Source organism: Grus americana, chromosome 3, assembly GCF_028858705.1.
Source record: "Grus americana isolate bGruAme1 chromosome 3, bGruAme1.mat, whole genome shotgun sequence".
NCBI lineage: Eukaryota > Metazoa > Chordata > Aves > Gruiformes > Gruidae > Grus > Grus americana.
In genome coordinates, this window is record NC_072854.1 from 89,640,360 (window position 1) to 89,659,619 (window position 19,260).

At 43.5% G+C, this 19,260-nt stretch overlaps 1 protein-coding gene across 1 annotated transcript in view; it reads left to right on the plus strand.

Annotated features, from left to right (window-relative positions):
• Nucleotides 1-5,063: 5,063 nt before the first annotated feature.
• LOC129204853 (opsin-5-like) overlaps nucleotides 5,064-19,260 on the plus strand; it is a 31,584-nt gene continuing 17,387 nt past the window's right edge. The window contains exons 1-2 of the mRNA XM_054821561.1: nucleotides 5,064-5,184; nucleotides 13,996-14,201. Of these exons, the coding sequence (XP_054677536.1) occupies nucleotides 5,064-5,184; nucleotides 13,996-14,201 (327 nt within the window). The remainder of the gene's footprint in view (nucleotides 5,185-13,995; nucleotides 14,202-19,260) is intronic.

The following is a 19,260-nucleotide window of genomic DNA, read 5'->3' on the forward strand; positions in this document are numbered from 1 at the left end:
AAGTGAACTCTAATGTAACTATCCTGAGTATCTCAGGCCAGTTGATGCTGCTGTGGCACTTGCTGGTATGTGTGTCCCTTTGAAAGCGTTTAGAGAAGTAGATAGGGATTAAAAGGCTGTTGTACATTTTTAGCAGCCCAAACAGGGGCTACCTGCTGGCTTATATCCGCTCTAAATTGGCTTTGCCTGCCGACTCAGAGACCATTGGTTGGTTTGGAGTGTCCACGAAATGGGCTTTATTAACCGGTCGTGTCATAACCTGGCCATTTCATCACTCGCTTAATCAGGTATCCTGAGATATCAGTGGGTTTAGAGGGTTCCTTCCTTCATTAACCTTCTAGTAACAGCTGCATTAAACCCTCAAGTGCAGCCACAAGTATTAATCTCTTACATTCTTTTATACATAGCATAAAATTTCTACTTTTTTTTTATACCTAGCATAGTATTTTATATATATAGCTTTTGTTAGACTTGAAAGTGGGGCTTATGGATGGTCTTAAAATCCAAATTCTGCTTGTATTTTCATCAGTGAGGTCATTAGATTTCAGCAGGCAGGGCGATGTGCAGGGTTGACCCCAGTCTGCTTTCCCAGCCTACGGTCTGGGCATAGAGGGATCGGCTCTGCCTCACGCTGGTTGCGCAGTCCCTTCCTTGAAAGTCTGGGGAAAGCAGTTCTCAGGGGACTGGAATCATACAGTGGTTTGGGTTGGAAGGGACCTCAGAGATCATGTAGTTCCAAGCCCCCTGCCATGGGCAGGGACACCCTCCACTAGACCAGGTTGCCCAAAGCCCCATCCAACCTGGTCTTGAACAATTCCAGGGATGGGGCCTCCACAACTTCTCTGGGCAACCAGTTCCAGTGCCTCACCACCCTCACAGGGAAGAATTTTTTCCTTACATCTAATCTAAATCTACCCTCTTTCCATTTAAAGCCATTACCCCTTGTCATATCACGACATGCCCTTATAAACAGTCCCTCTCCAGCTTTCTTGTAGGACCCTTCAGGTACTGGAAGGCCTCAGTAAGGTCTCCCCAGAGCCTTCTCTCCTCCAGGCTGAACAAGCCCAACTCTCTCAGCCTGTCTTCATATGCCCAATTCAGATGGGCACTGCTGCACTTGGATAGGGCTTGCTCCTCCTGCTCCCAGACCTGCGTGATGGGTGCGTGCCTGCTCCCCAACTCGCTTGGCAGGGGGTGGGTAAGATCATTTGCTGAGAGAAAACTCTTACAGCCAGGTCTCCGGTACCACCGCAGCCTCTCTTCCCACAGCTGACAGGAGATGGGTCGCATGTCTCTGCTATACCTGGCAGGCAGGTCACGGCGGGGAGAAACGCACACGAGGGAGGTTTGGGTGAGTTGAGGGAGCATACAGCAGGAGCTGCTGAATGTCTCCCAAGGTGCATTTGCATTGCTTGTGTCCCTTCTGTGGAGCCCACCCGGAGCTCCTCCGTATTTAGGAAAGGGGCACTTTAAAGTAACTTTGAAGCTGCATCAGGGGAAGTTCACATTGGATGTTAGGAAAAGGTTCTTCACTGAGAGGGTGGTCGGTCACTGGAACAGGCTCCTCAGGGAAGTGGTCACGGCACCAAGCCTGTCAGAGTTCTTAGTCATGTGGTTTAGTTTTAGGTATTCCTGCGAGGAGCAGGGAGTTGGACTTGATGATCCTTATGGGTCCTTTCCAACTTGAGATATTCTATGATTCTAAGGCTTTAGGGTCCTTTTGTGTCCAAATCAGGTTTTTTCACATGTCTTCCCACAGTCATAGCTATATTGAACACAGTAATTTCTCTGTACCACCACAGCATTTCAGTTTTCTTCTCCTTTTTATAGAACTGCCCACAGCGTATACTGCTCTAATCTTTTCAAAGCATTTTGCAAAGATAGCAGAGGCACTCGGGGATAATCTCTGTGAGGCCAGTAAATTGGTCACCACTGAAGCACTTGGAGACATGAAATGAGGTGACTGTAATCTGCACAGAGGGAGCCTTCCTCTCGTTTGGAAGTACAGTCACCTGCGGACACATGAAACAGACCACAGGAGCTTGCAAAGTCTCTGTCCTTTATTGAAGGATGCCACCAGAGGGAATAAGGAGAAAACTGCAAACAGGCCAAGATATTAGTCACTCAGTGTAGTGTGTGAAGATCAAGGTGTGTGGGGGAAATCATCAGAAAGGATGCTTGACCACGGAGAACAGTTAACCACGATTATTTTTTTTTTTCCTTGATATTAAAAGGCTCTTTTTTTCATATTATTATTGCAAGGTGCAAGGCTTGGCAGAAGACGTTCCTCATTGAAATGGAAAGTTGAAGTGTCCTTGGAATGGAAAGTTGAATTGAAGTGTCCATGGAACTGCGAAACCAAAAGAAACTCGCAGCTGGGAAAAGTCAAGATTCGAGTTCAGGATATCAAGGTAAATAATATGATTTGCCTTTTATTGTAGCAAAAGCGAAAAAACAATCATTGTTACTTTATAACTTCTTAAAGTGCTTATGCCTAAAGAGGTAACATGTTATAGTTTCCTTGAATGGCTTACATGAAGAATACTCTCCGCCGGTTGTGCCTGTCCCTATTTAATCAAAGTCACGGGCACTGGCATTTGTGTGACAACACATGTCAAACTCAGACTTGGAAGTCCAGGCCTGTGCCAAATGCCGTGGAAAAACTGCTTGTGCATAAAGGGAAGCTGTTAGCAAGCGTGCTCTGCCACCTCAGCACTGCCTGTGGTGTTGGAGATCAGCACTCCCTATACTTGCATGAACGTGGCTTCCTGCAAGGTGGGGACCAACACCCGGTTCCAGAACACCAAGTCCTGGCTGCACAGCAGGAGTGACCTGCATGGGGTGAAACGTGCCTCATCACAGGAGGAAACTCATCGAGGAGCTGGTCTCTTTCATAAGGCTGAGGGATCTTGCGCCAAGGTCCTGGACTTGTTCCACAAGCAGGCTGTTGGATGGCTGGTTCATTTTAAATGAGAGAGTAGAGGGAACATGGACCAGTTAGATGGTTTTTGCCCAACGTAAAGTGTCATCCTTTTCCTCATCTTTCTCTTGACAGGTGATGAAATACACTCCAACAAAGACATGAGCATCCATGGACAGAGGTTTTGTGATGAGGTCTCGGATGAGGACATCTTCTTTGACCCAAGTTCCTTGTCCTCAAAAGCAGGTGATATTTCTGGGTTTGTTGTGAGCCAACTTGAGCATTTTTTTAATGTCCCTGAGCACTGCCTTGAAGCACATCTGTACCCTAACCCTCCATCTGAAGAGCCATCCACTTACAGACAGGCAGATAACTAGCTAGAAATGGCTGCTGTAGCTCAGCGTTGAAAAGCTGCAATTGTGCGTGTAGTCCCTGTAAAAGCTGAAGCACATCCAGGGCTTTTCTGAGGACCACAGAACACTCATGGCAACCTCAGAGAGCAGCACCATGGCAGCATGTGCCAGGCATGCTGGATAGCTTTGCAACGTGTATGCCGCATGGTCAAGTGATGCCCAGGACTGGGGTGGTGGTGGGAATATTGGGGGAAACCTGGAACTGTTGCAGGAGCACAGCAATGAAGGACTTTGGCCTTGAAAGTAGTGCTAGGGCCATTTTAATGGAACAGCGTAATCACCGAGCTGGTAAGTCCCATGTCACTCTGTCACAGTCCCGCTAAGCAGCGTGCTTTAGGAGGTTTGTCAGGCTTAAACTCCAGCTGTCTTTTGACAGACTTAGGAAGAGGTCTCTACAAAAAGTCAGCAGGAGGTGGGCTGTGGCTAGTGGTTGGGAAAATCAGGCTACTTGCCTGCTTAAATGGCATCTGCGGGAGCTACCAGACCCACACTGCAGACGTTAGGTTGGAGAAGGAGAGTGCAGCACTCCAGTGACCAGGACGAGAGTGAGATGGCTGGGGACAAGTCAAGCCGAGTGCCCTTCAATGGACTTCAGTGGAGCGAGCGTGTGGGTCACTGTGGTCACCACTGGCAGCCGGTGAGAGACTTTACATCTTTCACCACAACGCAGCTATTTCTCCCTTCTTCTCACTGTAAATTTTGCTCTCCTCTTTTATTCTGGTCACATTCCCTTTATTCTCCTCTCTCACAGTGGGACTGTCATAACAAACACAGGGAAAGCTTGATAGGAGGAATTAATCTGCCTGAGGAGGGACAAGACCAGCCCACGAACAGTAGAGGTTCCCAGTGAGGTGCTTTTTTAATTATGACTATAGCCTGATTGGTAAGAGAGGCTCTATCAGAAATACAATTATTAATACCTTAGTAAAAACTAAAAATACTCCAGACTGACTGACTTACATCACATGTAACATGTCTCCTCAACAAGACGAGATCTCATTTTTCAACAGTGTGGGAAAATCCAACTGTACTTGGAGTGTACTACGTTGGAGGGTGCTTAGCAGTCTAAAAATATGATTCAAAGAACTTAATTTTTTTTTCCCCAACCTGTACTTGAAATTATTTTTCCTTCTTTTTAAATTAGCAACTTTCCTGCTGGTAAAGTAACTTCATAGCCGATTTCTTCTGCTATTTTCAAGTCACATTCTCAGGTGGTGACACCTCCCTGTTGTTTTTTTACTATCTTTTTTTTTTTAGTCTTTGTGAGATTTTTCCTCAATTTCATTTGAACTAAAACTCTACTGGTCTTCAGTAAAGACAAAAAGAAAAAAGTACTGCTATTTTAGCAACATATCAATATGCACTATGTTTGTGGGTGTGCCTGTAGGTTATGTGGTATCACCCTATTTTAAAAGAAGTCATCTTTTTGTCAGATACTTACTCTTCATTAAAGATTTTTGCATGTAGCAGTAATAAGGATATGAGGAAATCTGCTGTCTTGGGCTGGCCGCAGATTCACGGCTGTATTAATAGATAGGATTAGTGAAGAAGAACAGGTCAGAAGGCTGCAAAGCTCCTGTCCCTTGAGATTTCCTTCTTTAGATCGTTAGTCTCATTGAAGAGCTCCCTCAAATACAGGGACCAGAAACTGAGGGAAAGGCTGGAACCATTTTATTTCGCTGAGACGTACTGGGGAAAGGGCAATTTCTGGGTCATAAGCTCCGCTGAAAATGTCTGCCCAGTTTTCTCCACAGGCACCCTGGAGGAACAACAACATCAGTTTTCTGAGCAGAGAGGCGGCTGTCACAGAGCAAGGGGAGACTATCATAGGTTTCTACCTACTGGCTTTAGGTACGTACTCGGCTGGGATGTGAAAGGAAGCTCCTAAGTAGGGGTTGGTATTAAGTCCAAAGCGATTCATTTGGGTTTCATCCCTAATGGAACAGGATGTTAGAAAATGCAACTTTTTTCTCCAGCTATTACAAGACCAAAGAGGTACAGCTGTCTTTTGTTAAAAAGAGATGAGTAATCAATGCAGAAATCTTGAGGGGAATAAAATAGGCAAGCCTGTAAACTTTCAAAGTTCATTCAATCTGTGGGAAGATTAAAAAAGTACCTTATTAGAAGTGCACGGTACTTCTGTGTCTTCTCATGTCTCGGTAGCACTGTATTAATGTTCTGTGATTTCCAGAGTTTTGACTGCTGCTGGACAGTTGGCATCCTACAGTTACGTCCTGCAGAGACAGAAAATACAGTTCCGTAGCTTTAAAATTTTTTTTAACTATTTGTGCTGCTCTTGATGTAAATGCTTGATGCACATAGAAATAAACTTCTTCAAACAGGATCTATGAAAGATCTAAGTACTAAAACACTGTCCTGTGTTAGCAGTCACAATACCGTGAGTTTGTTTAGGTTCTGCTGCCAGACAGCCATTTAAGTGTATAATAAGGATTTGAAAATAGCACCCAATATGAACTCAGTTTGATCTCAGAGCAATTTTCTTTTGTTTGTTTAAATATTGTTTATTTGGGGCAGACTCGTTGCAGCATACAAGGAAACTTTCAAAGAATGCAAGCTTGCTAGGTAATCAAAATTTCCAACCATAAAACCTCACAGGAAAATACAAGAAAACATAACTTTTATTAAATCTGTTCCTCTAAACAGCATATACAGTAATGTTTGTGTTTTTAAATGATTGATCTAAACAGATTTTTTTTTTTCTAAGCTTATCACATGTTGCAAGTAGCTTACTAGCCCTCAGCTTATGCTTGAGAAAGGTGTATGGAAGTTACAATGTAAAATGCTAAGTATATTCTAATAAGTTTACATGAGATTTTTTTTTTTTACCAATATGACCTATGATGGGAAAAGTCATGTTTAAAATAAAAACAGAGATTCTAGTAGAAAAAATGTATGGCTTCTATCTTAGGAGACTTAATTAGAAGAGTGGCTGCAAGATAAATCACAGTTGTTCCAATTTATCCCCAATCTGTTCACATCTGCGTATCCCTTCATGAATGGCTGGGAAATGGCTGCACCATCAGCTAATGAATTAATCAGTTGCACTTAAGACTAGAAAGAACATCTTAGGTCAGCAAGGCCAGTCCCCTGCTGTGACAATACATAATCTCATTTATGAAGCTATCATGCTCCCTCATGTAACTGGCCAGGGTTTCTTTCATGTTGCTACCACTTGTCCAATTGACAGCCTGCTCCTGACTTGGTTTCTCTGTTGAGTAGGAGCCTTTCCCCAAATTCTATCGCTAAAGCGATCATGCCAACTTTATACCCTTTTTATCACTCCTTTTAAATGAAATATTTTTTTTTTACCTGCAATTAACATTCTACGGCCGCTCTGTATTCCTGAAGGAACGATCATACCCTGTGTTCAACCTTTTCATTCCTATTTAGGCAAGTGAAGGGGGGGAGGAGGGGTGTGTTTGGTTTATTTGGGGCTTGGTTTTTTTTAATATTGGAATTTATTTATCTCCTGTCATAATATTCTTTCCCCTGTCATCTGAGCATATCATCCTATCAGCCTTTTGCACTCTTTTCCAACCGGAACCTTTTTGCTCTTTTTTTTTCCCCTTATAGCCAGGACTGAATACAGCATCCAAGCAAGGTCTTGCCATTGCCATTCACATTAATATTAACACTTCTCCAGCTCTACTGATCCCTCCTAGTGTTGCCTCTGCATCACACTGGTAGTTGAAACTTCTTCCATCAATTGACCAGCAGAGATGTTTTCCTCTGCTGCTTCCTAATGGTGACCCCACATTTTCTAGCAAATACTTTTTAACGTACCTAGGTGCCTGAGCTTTTAGGTTGTATGCCTATTGTTTTTTGAAAGCTCCAGATCCTTCTGCCAAGTTTGCAAATGCTTGGCATGTCATAACTGCTATTCTTGAAACTTAACCTCCAGATTCAAAACTCAAGTTGCATTTCTTGCAGAGTATATATAACCAGTAATAGCACTACTCCAAGTTAAGCGTAGTGTGAATCTGGTTAAAATGTGATGGAAGTAGGCATACCTTTTTGCAATAGGAACTTTGAAAAAAAAATCTGCTAATAATACATAAATGAGAAAAGGCCCTGTGTCTTTTTCTCCTCAAAGGTCTACTGCTGCACTTCTGCAAGCACCAACCATATTAATTTACAGCTATTAGTTTTACGCGCACCGATAACTCAGCCTGGGGAGCAGTGATGTGGCAGAGCAAAGTACTCTGTTATGCAGACTCCCTCTTGCCCTTCTGGCAGCAGAGGACAAAGGCCAGTCCGTGCGTTACCTTCCCGTGCCTGCGCTTCTTTAGGGGTCTGGAGAGACAATCTGCGTTTGCAGGGGTCTGTGGGTACTTCCTTACGCAAAGTCCCAAAGCTGTTCATATTTCACACTTCTGGGGTTTTGACGCCTGTGGAAAACAGCTTCAGTGATTACACTTCTGTAACCGCTACAAGTTTTCTTCTCTTTTAAATCTAATTACACCAGTGCAGCTTTTTGCAAATTCTGACATACATTTCCAACACCAAAGGTATGTATGTGATGGGTGTTAGCACTTACCCAGAAGATGGGGTTCCTCTATATCTCTTCACCTTTGCAGGGTACAGTCCAAAAAAACTGACTGTCTTTGGCCAAGCCTTCCCAGAGTCACACATCTTGACAGAGGACACGAATATCCAAGAATCGTAATCTAACACCTTTTGCTGAGAAGGGGCCTCTTTGTGTGTCCCCTTCTGGAAATTCTCACATGTCACAGGTAGCGTGGATGTCATATGCGACAGACAGGACACTGATGTATGTGTCATATATCATACACCAGCGAGGCTGTCAGACCCAGGCAGAGGGGTTCTCAGAATGCTGTACAGACACTTGAGCTCACAGCCCGTGCTGGAATAGGTATCGCACTCTAACATCAAACCAGCAGTGAAGCACATGAGTGCATTTTGCAAATGCTGATGGATTTTGAGATCGCTGCACTGCTTCTTGGCATCCGAGTCACCGTGCCATCATTCTCCTTGCAAACGCTTTGGCCAAGGGACCAGCAAAGTGGGGGGAAAAAGGCAATGCCAATCCCATAGCGGTGAGTCATCACAGCATGCTTGGAGGGACTAGCTGCAGGAGATATCGGGCACTGCGTTACCCTTTGTTACGCCAGCTGCATCAGCATCCCCTTTCTGAAGGCAGCGCTCTGTTTCCATTCTTCCCTTCCATGAGCTCAGAACTGTCTTTGACAGATGGGGGGAGCTTGTCCTGTTGCTAGCGTTACATCTGACCCCTTTTTGCCTTTGCCCTAAGTGGTATAGTTCTGTGGAAAATCCTTGTATAGATTAAATCATTAGGTGCAATTTAGAAGTGCCGTCCATTGTAGCTAGCTAAGTCAAACCTAGACCCAGGGGGAAAAACCAAAGCATTTTTTTCTCTATAACTATTAATTGGAATTCTTAAGTAAATTTTTCTTTTCTGCATTCATACACAATTTCCTCTGTGCTCATTTTCCCTAGTTTCAAATTTAACTGGGACTGTTGGAATGAATATTTGGCATGAAAGGAAATTTTAAGTCAGTATGAGAGAATATTTGCTAGAGAACAAATTCTGACTTTTCGCAAGTGCTCGTATCAGAAAGGCGTGCTGAGAGCATTATCAACCCCATCAGGAAATTGAAACAGACCACAAGACCCAAACATACCTTTAAACGGCCCACGTGTCCGAATAGTAACAGTACGCTGTTATTTGACAAGTGACAGAATGAGCGTTAGTTTTGGACGTTATTTGACAGATAAATCTAAGAAGGTGGGAAAGGAAACAAGCTATTCACAAAACATTCATCCACAAAATGATTGCATTTATTGAGCAAATAATCTCTCCACGCTTTGTCAAGTCTAAAACATGATGACTTCTATCCTTCCTGCCAAAATTGGCAATATGCCCTGGATAGGATATTGCGTACGTTTAATTAGCAGGGAAGACTAAACCCAGAGCAGGATCACTTCGCAGTTGCAGCAGTTAATGACAGCTTTGCAAAATCTTTAGATTTTATCATTGCTTTAAATAAAGTTTTCTGGTCTGAAAATCTTTTACAGCAAACCTCTTCAGACAGACATTTATGCTTGTGTATAGGTAGTTGAATCAGTAATTGACTTTATCGTGCCTGCTCTACACCTAGATGCTCAATCCACCTTCTGTCCCAGAGATAAGGTTATTTGCTGAGGGGGAAAGCGTAGCTTGTCTTGTGACACTGAGCCTTTACCTTTTGCTCTCATTTCTTGAATTTTTCCACTTAAGGCTCCCTGTATATTTTAAACTGCAGATGGGTGAGTTGAAACACCCATTTTTCTAATTCATTCTTGTCAGATTTTACAAGTAAAGGCCATGCAACAATATCTAATAAACAAGTCTAAGTACAAATATAATAACCTGTTTTAGCTGGGCAGGGATGCCGTCATCTGTTGGAAATGTGGATGACCAGCTCGGAGCTACCAGTTCCTTTGTATCAAATTTAACTCTGCAAACACATAAATTGAGTGTTAACAATGAAATTACATACAGCCTCAGGTGTTTATTGCTTGTTCAAAGCCCATGTCAGGTACATGAGAGAAAAAGAGGGTATGTCTGGATACTCAGGCTTGAATGATCTGGTAGAAATCTTTGTAAAATTGTTGTGTTCCCTCTTAGCTATTCCCGGAGCTAAACAATCTCACTGTTCTCAGTCGCTTTCAGCAGAGGGTTTTTCAATATCCCCAGTCTCTCTCACTGTCTGCTTTTCCGGTGCTTTCTTTGCAGGGGCTGGCAGACAGCACACCGATACAGGACTTTGTCGATAGGGGTTTGGTTCCTGACTACCACCAGCTTGCTTGGCAGCCTTCCTGTGCCTCCCCCAGAAATCATGGATAACAGCACCAGCCTCCTTTGGGGAGCACTTGTAATATCTGTGGATTTAAATGCTCTATTAGGGGGTATTATTCCAGGGGAAGATTTACTACTGAAATGTGTGAAGGCAATGTAATATTTTTAATACTGCTGTAGATTCTATTCCTCCTACCTCCCAACGTTTGCTAATGTGGTACCAAATACTTTTCTGGGGGTGTCTGAGGAGTAAAGGTGACTCCTTAGCTGTTCAGTATTTAGCTTTTATCAACACTCACTTAACCTGTTCTGCTCTGATACTGCCAGCCTCACAACAGCTGCTCTCAGTCCTGCCCCGTGGTGACGAACTTCAGCAGTTCTATGTTATCTGTGCATTTTGCCCCTTCAGAGGCCAGCACCTCTCACTGATGAGCAGCCCATATCAGACAAAATTATGGGGGCAATGCGAGTCCTCTCTGAACCTTATGGTGGGGGGAAGTGCTCAGTTTCTTCCTATCTGCTATTTTTTTTTCTCTCTCAGCCACGTTTTGATCTCAGTTGGAACCTGTCCTATCTCACCAGAATTGCCTTAGGATGCTGGGGTTGGATGTTTGGGTTTGCTTTTGGGTTTTTTTCCTCATATACTCTTATGAGTGATTATCACTGGCAGCCCGCAAAAAATGAAACTGGTTCCCTTGGTTGTTTCCTTTCTATCTTCTGTTTTATTGAGTTGCCACCTGGTGACACCAACACCTAATAGCACTTCAAAGTTCAGAGGTTTCTTTCTGGGCTCTAGATCTGCGTGGCATCTCCCCCGAGGCACATACCCCCTGCAAACCAGTCGAGGAGATCCCTGCCCTCGCTGAGGGTCAGAGCTGTGGCTGTGCTTCCTCCACAGCACATTTTCAACCTTTTTCCCTGTTGTGCTGTCAGGGTTTGGGTGGGAGGTTGGTTGTTTTCACGTGTTGGTTTTGTGTTTTGTGGTGGGTTTTTTAAAAGTCAATCAGTCAGTATAGTCAGCAACCCCAGCCCAGCACAGCTATCTGATCGTGCAGGGATCCAGTGTCCCACAGTCACCTCTCCGGCTGATTGCATTTTTATGCAACCACTGGTTTTCCCTCTGGTTACTTCAAAGTTTACTGAGTATTTAGTTCCTCCAGTTTGTTGATCAGAGTATTAATATGGTCGACTTCCCAGACACATCAGACGTTTTAGGGGCTGGATATGCCACTGTAGGTTCTCATTAAAAGGATTGTGCCGTTCCTGCAAAGGGCTGTGCGCACACTTGCTCGGTAATTTTCTGTCGGTGCTTTCCTCATCCCCGCCCTCAGTGTGTGAATATAGCTTCAAAGGTGATCACAAATACCGTGCCTCTGTCACCCCGATCTAAAATATGTGTATTGTTGTTTTACGTGACTTTTTGCTCAGTTACTTCCTTAAGGTACTTTAACTGAAAACTCCCTTACTCTGCAGGCAGGGGGAATTTGCTCTGTATGTTCCCAGGAAGTGCACGTGTATGACAGTTTAAGGGTAGCCCTCCTATCCATTGCACTGCATTGACAAATGCTTCTATTTAGAAAGTAGGTGCCATTTTATTCTGCCTGCCATTTTAGCACTATGTCTTTGTATTGACAGGGAAAATATTTCCATGCCCGCTGTCTTGAGAACTGTCTTGCCTTACGGAAGGTAGAGCTGACACACACAAACAACACAACTTCCATGTTTGCCTTGCAGACTATCCTGATGCGTTGCCAAAGCTGTCCTCCTCCAGTGCCCTGCTCTGCCTATTTATAATACCTAGACTCGGACGAAAGTCAGAAACAATTCCTGACTTAAAGTGCATGCAGCCGTTTGAAACGAAACTTGATTAAGAAACATTGTCACCTAGTGGCCAGAATAAGATGTACTTATTATTGTTGATCTTATCCTTATAATGAAATATATAAAAAATATATGTCTGTATCTTGGTGTATCATTGCACCAGTGACTATTTCTGGTTAATACCATATGCTGACACGTCAGCTCTTCCCAGTTCAAAAGCTCTTTAGTTAACCACGTGCATTTGCTAAGCAAGCCAGAGCAGCAGCGGCAGCTTGGCAGGTTTGCAAAGAGAAGTTATTAAAAGGAAATTGCTCTGCGGAAAAAGCAGTTCCTAGTGCTGTACAGAGACTGCCCCATCAACCACCTCCCCTCCCACTCCAGACTACCCAGAGCACCTCACCGGGCAGTAAGTACCCGACCTCTCTGTTTGGAGAGCAAGCGCCTTGCTCTTTGGCACTTCAGCTCATGATACTCTCCTCCTGGAGATTTGGAGGGAATTTTCTCCCCTCCCTTCCTAGCCGAGGCAGCCCAGCAGAGAAGCGTTGTGTTCCCAACATGTGGGACTGTTGATGCTTCCTGAAGGACGGCAGCTGCCCTCTTGCCACGTTAAACCTGTCAGCCATCTTTCATCTCACAAACTCCCTTGAATACCCAGAGATGCTGTGCGATGCCACCATGTCATGTCCCTCTTCAGTGCATATATTCACCTCTTGCTGTGTTAACCCACAGCACCTTACTCTGGGATAGCTACTGCTTGTGCCTGGCTGTGGAGCAGCACTTTTCCCCCCTCACCTGGCAGTTAATGTTGTATCCTGGCATCAACTGTGGGGAACAAAACCACCAGCTGCTGGGTTCCTAAACCTGTCCTAGGCTGCAGGCACGCAAAAGAGGTGGTGTTTTGCTCCACATTGCCAAGGTGAAGTAAGGCTACCTATGTCGGCAGTGGCAGAGCTGGTTTGGGGGTTGAAACGTGAGCGAACAGGGAGCCGGGTGCTGCCCGACCTGCTGCTCAGCCGCGCTCCAGCAGCCGCCCTGGAGCCATCCCCTTCACTGGCTAAGTCTCATTTTCAGCACCCAGCCTGATGCTTGTGAGTGAATATTTTGTTAAAAGACACTCATTTTTATGTGTCTACATCATTCCAAAAAGTGGTATCCGACCTACTAAGGTCTTGCACTAATAGGCGGAGCAGTAGCCACGCGCATTCGGAAGCTCTAGGTCTCTCCAACCGAATAACTTTTACCAGATCCACAGTCATCTCCCTTGCGTTTTCCTCATGTAACTAGACATGTACAAGTCGAGCATCTCTGTTCCAGGAGAGCAAGAGAGGACACAGCTTTCTTTAAAAATACATTAAAAAAGACTTTAAAGCTTCTGAAAGAGCTGTTCTAAAAGTTCTCTTCACATAGATTATCAGGTGTATTACTGAAAACTGTTCCCATCTGGGACAGGCTTTGCTGCGGAGGAGAGGCTGGACTGCTATAAGAGAAGAAACTGCGCTTCTCGAGAGAGGACTGGTGAAGCAGCTCTCTGGCTATCTGCATGAACTTTCGTTATCTGTTATCATATGCAACACACCTGAAGAGCTGCAGCTTTTGGCAGATTGTTTGTAGTCTCTGCTCCACTCTACCAATCTTTCTTCCTTCCTTTTTTTCCTCAGGTGTTACATTTCATGAGTTTCATCTGTTCTCTAAGGAAAAAAAAAAAACAACACAAAACTTCTTTAGGCCCTTAAATGGTGGATCTTTGACAGATGAAGCAGCAGCAGCTCTTCATATTTGTTTTGTTTTATTGCAGGAGTTTTTCACTTGTTCCTGCTTCTGAAATGTACCCAGCTACTTAAGAAGGCTTCAGGCATAGGTTTTCCAACAGATAATCTGGTTTAATTTGTTTCTAATGGAACAAAAGGGTAATTTTAGAAGAGACGATGCACATTTGCACACTGAACTGCTTCTCGCTTTATTTGCTTTTTGATTTCATGGATTTAATTATTTTTTTCCAGGTTGGCTGTCTTGGTTTGGAAACAGCATTGTGATTTTTGTCCTGTATAAACAGAGACATCTTCTGCAGCCCACCGACTACCTCACATTTAACTTGGCAGTATCCGATGCCAGTATCTCTGTGTTTGGTTATTCACGGGGGATCATTGAAATCTTCAATGTCTTCAGAGACGATGGATTCATTATCACATCGATATGGACTTGCCAGGTAAGATTGGATTACACTTAATTAGACAAAATAGGTGCAGCTATTTCCTTGTGTATACTATATATAAATAAGTAGGGAGGCCCAAAAGTGTGAAAAGAAGTACTAACTGACCTTCCAAAAGGACAGTGTTCTCTTTTGTTACATGCATAAATCTATGCATTTAATCAGTGTTTGACCAATTTTCAGTGATTTTTTTCTATCTATTCGCAATAGTTCCTACTAGTTTGGGGTATTTACTTCATGTCATAGCTCCCACTCATGTTGGAAAGCGAAGGTGTAGGCTATGCTTGTTCGGCTCCCCTGAAGTCAGTTTGGTTGTTGGCACTTTAATGTTTGACTTAAAGCAGCGTAAACTCCTACCTGACAAGGCGTGTAGAGCAAAGCCTCCACACTTGGGTATACCCATATATTTTAGCGTACAACTTCTTGTACCAAATCAGTCGTAACTCTTCAATCTTACTCTTAAATTCTTGGTTGATTCGTTGCCTGTGGTAGGATGAGTGACTTAACTTCATGGCACAGTCATCCCTGAACTTGGAAGCGACTTTTTGTTGGAGAACTTGGAAAATGTTGTTATTGTTAATTCTGACACACACCTGCATAGACAGAATACAAATAGATCCCATGCTTAGATAGGCACAAGCCTGGTTCCCTGGTGCTTTTGGCAACATCTGCGAGAAAGATTATATGTAGTGTGTCTGTTTCACGAAGGAATCAAAAATCTGAAAATGACAGGATAGCCTACGGCAAGGTGTAAGAAAGATCATGATGAAGGAAAAGGGAAAGAGAAATAATCCTCTTTTCTTGGCTTTTTTTGGTGTTTTTTTTCTTAATTTATTTTTTTTAAAGGAAGTTGAACTATTGTGCAACATAGATGAAAGAACTTTTACAGCTCATGTCCCCTCCCTTTCAATACAAAGGTTCAGTTTACCCAGAGAGGAGATCTTCCCACAGAAGATTCTGATTAACCTAGGAGCTGTAGCTTGATCTAAAAAAAATATTATTTTCTTGTTTAAAATGTATGTCTATAGCCATTTGGCAGAAAAGGATTTATCAAAATGAAGTTAATTATTTCCTCAGCAAAATCCCACTATTTCTCTGAAGACAACACCTACAATTGCAGTCTAAGGTCCGTTGAGGAGAAATTTCAAGGACCTCTCTTTAATTTTTTTTTTTTTTTTTTTTTAATTAGTGGAAACCTTTAAAGTCATCAGATAAACAGACATACCTGAAAACTGTAAAATTCACTCCCACACTCAGAATTAAACTTTTTTCCCTGTTTCAAGGAAGGTTGAAGCTATGATTAAGAAAGGAAAGGTGAAATCTGGATCTCTGGGTTCAGTTCCAGCTTTGCTGCAGACTTCCTATGTAAGACGAGGAAAGCCATTCAGTGTGAAATCCTGAACCAAGATCTGTAGCATAGCTTAACTTTTACAACCCAGCAGGTTGAAAGAGGTAACATTAAATGACCCTTCTGCCTCCCCAGTCTAAGCTCTCCCAGAGCCCCGTCTATGCTGTGGCTCCTTTTTTTGGGCTGTAAAAAAGAGCACACACAGGAATCAACACGTCCTGGCACGCTGTGTCCGTACCTCTTGATTTGCGTGGGAGTCTTCTGTCAGCAGCCTTACACCTTTCTTCCACAATGCTTCTGCCTGGGGGTCCCTCTTTGCCTGACTTCGAGTTATTTAGAGTCTCAGTATGATAATCTGGCGCCTTTTTTTTTTTCTTTAAGACGCAAAAAGACTGGGATGAAGGTGTGCTTAATCTTCCTGTACTTGAACTGCCCTTTACAAGGAGAGAAGCAGTCCATAACATTTTTGGGGTACCCAGATAGTTTGTTGGTCAGGGTGTGTTAAGTAATCTTATTTGGATCTCCTGGTTTTAAACAGCATTCATTTGTAAAATAAGGATATCAAGCAGAGTTTTAAGGTATTGGGATCCAAAGATTTTGTTCAAGATATTAATAATGCATTGGATTTTCTAAACACTCTGATTTGCCAAATATTAAAGTTTCTGCTTTGGTAAGCCTCTGTAGGCTCTACAAGTTAACATTTATCATTTCAAATAGGAACTGATATTATATTAATGTTAAACAAAAATTCTTGGTAACCTGGAAAAGTCAATTTGTACTCTGAACAAATAGTTTGAATTGTTTGTGACTTGTTGAGTGGTTGAACTAGTTGTGGTTTATTGAGCGAAAATCGTATAGGATTCCTTTTTCCATCAAGATTTTGTTCTGTGTTGGGGGGTCTCAAACACATGCTTAAACCCTGACATCCGTCTTCTTGATTATTAAGCCTGACAAAACAGAAGCCAGTGATGAAAAAGTAACTTATGGAAGTAGAGTGGCTGTTTTTCGGAAGAATATTGTGCAGAAATAGCGGGAAGCTTCTGTGCATAAAAAAGATGTGAACAGTTCCGTGTGTATGTGGACAGCCAGCACAAAAGTCATTCTAAAAATGTTCAACGTTGAGCAGCAGTAGGGTTTTGACTGCTTGGTTTTTGGTATTTATAAAAAGTGATACATTTGTAGTCAGACCAGAATGGGTCTCACAACTGGAGTGAGGAGCTTGGTGCCAGGAAGGTAAAGTCCATGCCTCCTGTCACGGCTCTCTGAAGTCTTTGTCTCTTGTTCCCTTGACTGCACTCAAGCTCCTCTGCAGGAGCGGAGGGATGACAATTTGGGCTGTTGCGCACACGAACGTGGCTCTGTCCTTAGCATGGCCCCTGTGTTTTCCCTGACTCGGTTTGTTTTGCTGAGGACGGCCCTGCTTGGCTTTCTGTCATTGTCCGTTTCAGTCCGCATTTGCTCCTATTTGATCAGTCAGCTTCTGCTGTCAGGTATGCTTAGGGAATCTTTATTTTCCCAAGCTAGCCTGTCATTTCTGTTTATGAAGAAATTTCATGAGCTCACGTCGCTTAATCCACGTAACTATTTTCCTTTCTTCTGACTCGGGCCTCCTTTTGTGCCCTTGGGTAACATTTTTCAAAATTAAGGTTCACCTTTCTTGGCTGCCCCAGTTAGAGGGAGGGGGGGAAAGACAAACACTACTTCTCTTTCAAACAGCCTCGTCTGTGAAAACTCTCTGTAAAAAGAGATGCATCTCCAGCTAAAAAGAACATCTTGTGGCATACCCGCTGAATGGGACAGATATGCGTGCTCCTGTTCTCCTCCTCTGTATGGAAGAAACACCACTATTCTTTCCCATGCCAAACATTGTTGTTTGGGTTTTTTTGAGGTCTGACAGAGCTCTTCTCTCAGGAATGAGGTTGCATGGTAGGTCCGTATCCAAATGCCACCCCTGCTGAATGCTGAGTACGGATATGTTTTTCCAAGGGTGACTTTTGGACTCTGCTTTCGCTTCTTGTTTATCCCTTCCCTGTTCTACCACTGTGTCTTAGTCCTGGTCTGGACAGAGGGAGGACAGTCAGTCTCTAGCACATTCATTTTTTAGCCTCTGGTAATATTATCACTAAGTAAAGTAGTTCATATAGTGAAGTTCAGGTCAGGGAATGTAAGCCAGTGACCAAGAGCCATCTGTTCCCCCATTGACCATATTTCTAGTGAAAAACTACCTCAGGATATATTTTTGTCCTTCCCATACATTTTTTATTCGTACGTTCTGCTGAATTAGAAGTCGCACTGAAACCTGTAAATAACATTGCGCACAAATGTTCTTGCACGTAGGAAGTAAAGAAATGTTAATTCTCTGCAGGTAAACACTACAGTTTCTTCTAAACCTTATTAATCAACTAACAAAGTTTTTCTTGTTTCTGTTAACCATGTGATGAATACAAAAGATGCAGGCTTCAGGAAGCCTCTCTGTATAAGGGAAGGATTATAACGTATCTGATCCCCATAGGCGCATTTTAGTCATGTCAGAAACCGAGGATGGGCTGTGGAGTGCCCTAGAACTTGAAATCCTTCATAATCCTGGTTCTTTACTTTAAACTTGTTTCCACTAATTGACTAATTATTCTTTAAAAAAACATTACTTACATCTTACACGTAAGAAACAGAAATATCTCATCTGAGCACAATAGAGCACAACATAGTTATCTCCAGGTAATGGTATCGTCACAGACATACCCACTGCCACTGACGTGCTGACTGACACTGTTGTCGCAGACGAACCCACCTCACCATCGGCCTAGGTATCCCCGGTCCATCTGGCCAGCCAGATGGTGCCAAAGCATCCCCAGCAGATCCAGCTCTGCACGGAAACAGCCTCAGGAACAGCAACAACAAAAAATAAATGTTCAGCTTTGAGGTATTAGTGAGCACCACAGTAGCCTGCCTGACAGGATTCAGCCCACACCACCTCTGGTCCCTGCAGCCTGCCCTCACTGTCCCACCAAGGGCCAGCAGGAACAACCTGCCTTCGCTCTCTTTTGCAGAAGCTTCTTTGTGTTGTGTGGAATAATAAAATCACAGAGGGGAGCCGGAGGGAGGGAGACGACTGTATCACCTGGGTTTGCTACATAACGGTGAGGAAACCTGGTTTTGAATCCTGCACTGCTTAATGCTTTGATGTTTTATACGGTATTTCTGTCTGGCATACCCTGGACGGAAACAACTGGCAATGTGGTGAGCAGCAGTGAGCCCCACGTTGCGTGCATGTATTGTTTTACTCTGTTATCCCTAATTCATTTGTGCACAGTTTTCCTGACAGCACCAGACCTGTGGCATATGTGCATCCTGAAAGGGCATGGTGTGGCCAGGAAGTCCAAAACGTTCTAGAAGTGCCAGATTTAGTGCGCGTGCATTGAAGAGGAGGTGACCCAGGGAAATATCTGGGATTTCTTGCACTTTAACAGACTTTTCCAAATTGTGGTGGTGTAGCTGATCGAGTTGCCAGCTTAAGTCCCAGACAAACCGGAATCTCTAAGAAAAGCTGGGTGTGCAATAGCCCTGCTTTAACAATGCTGCTGTTGGACAAGGAGGGTTCCCCTCCTTCCAGTGGGTGTCTGACCGCTCACGTAGGGAGTGTCTCTTTGTCTCTGGCCCTGGTATTTCTTTGCTCTAAGGACAGTGGAGTATCTCCATGCAATGAATAGT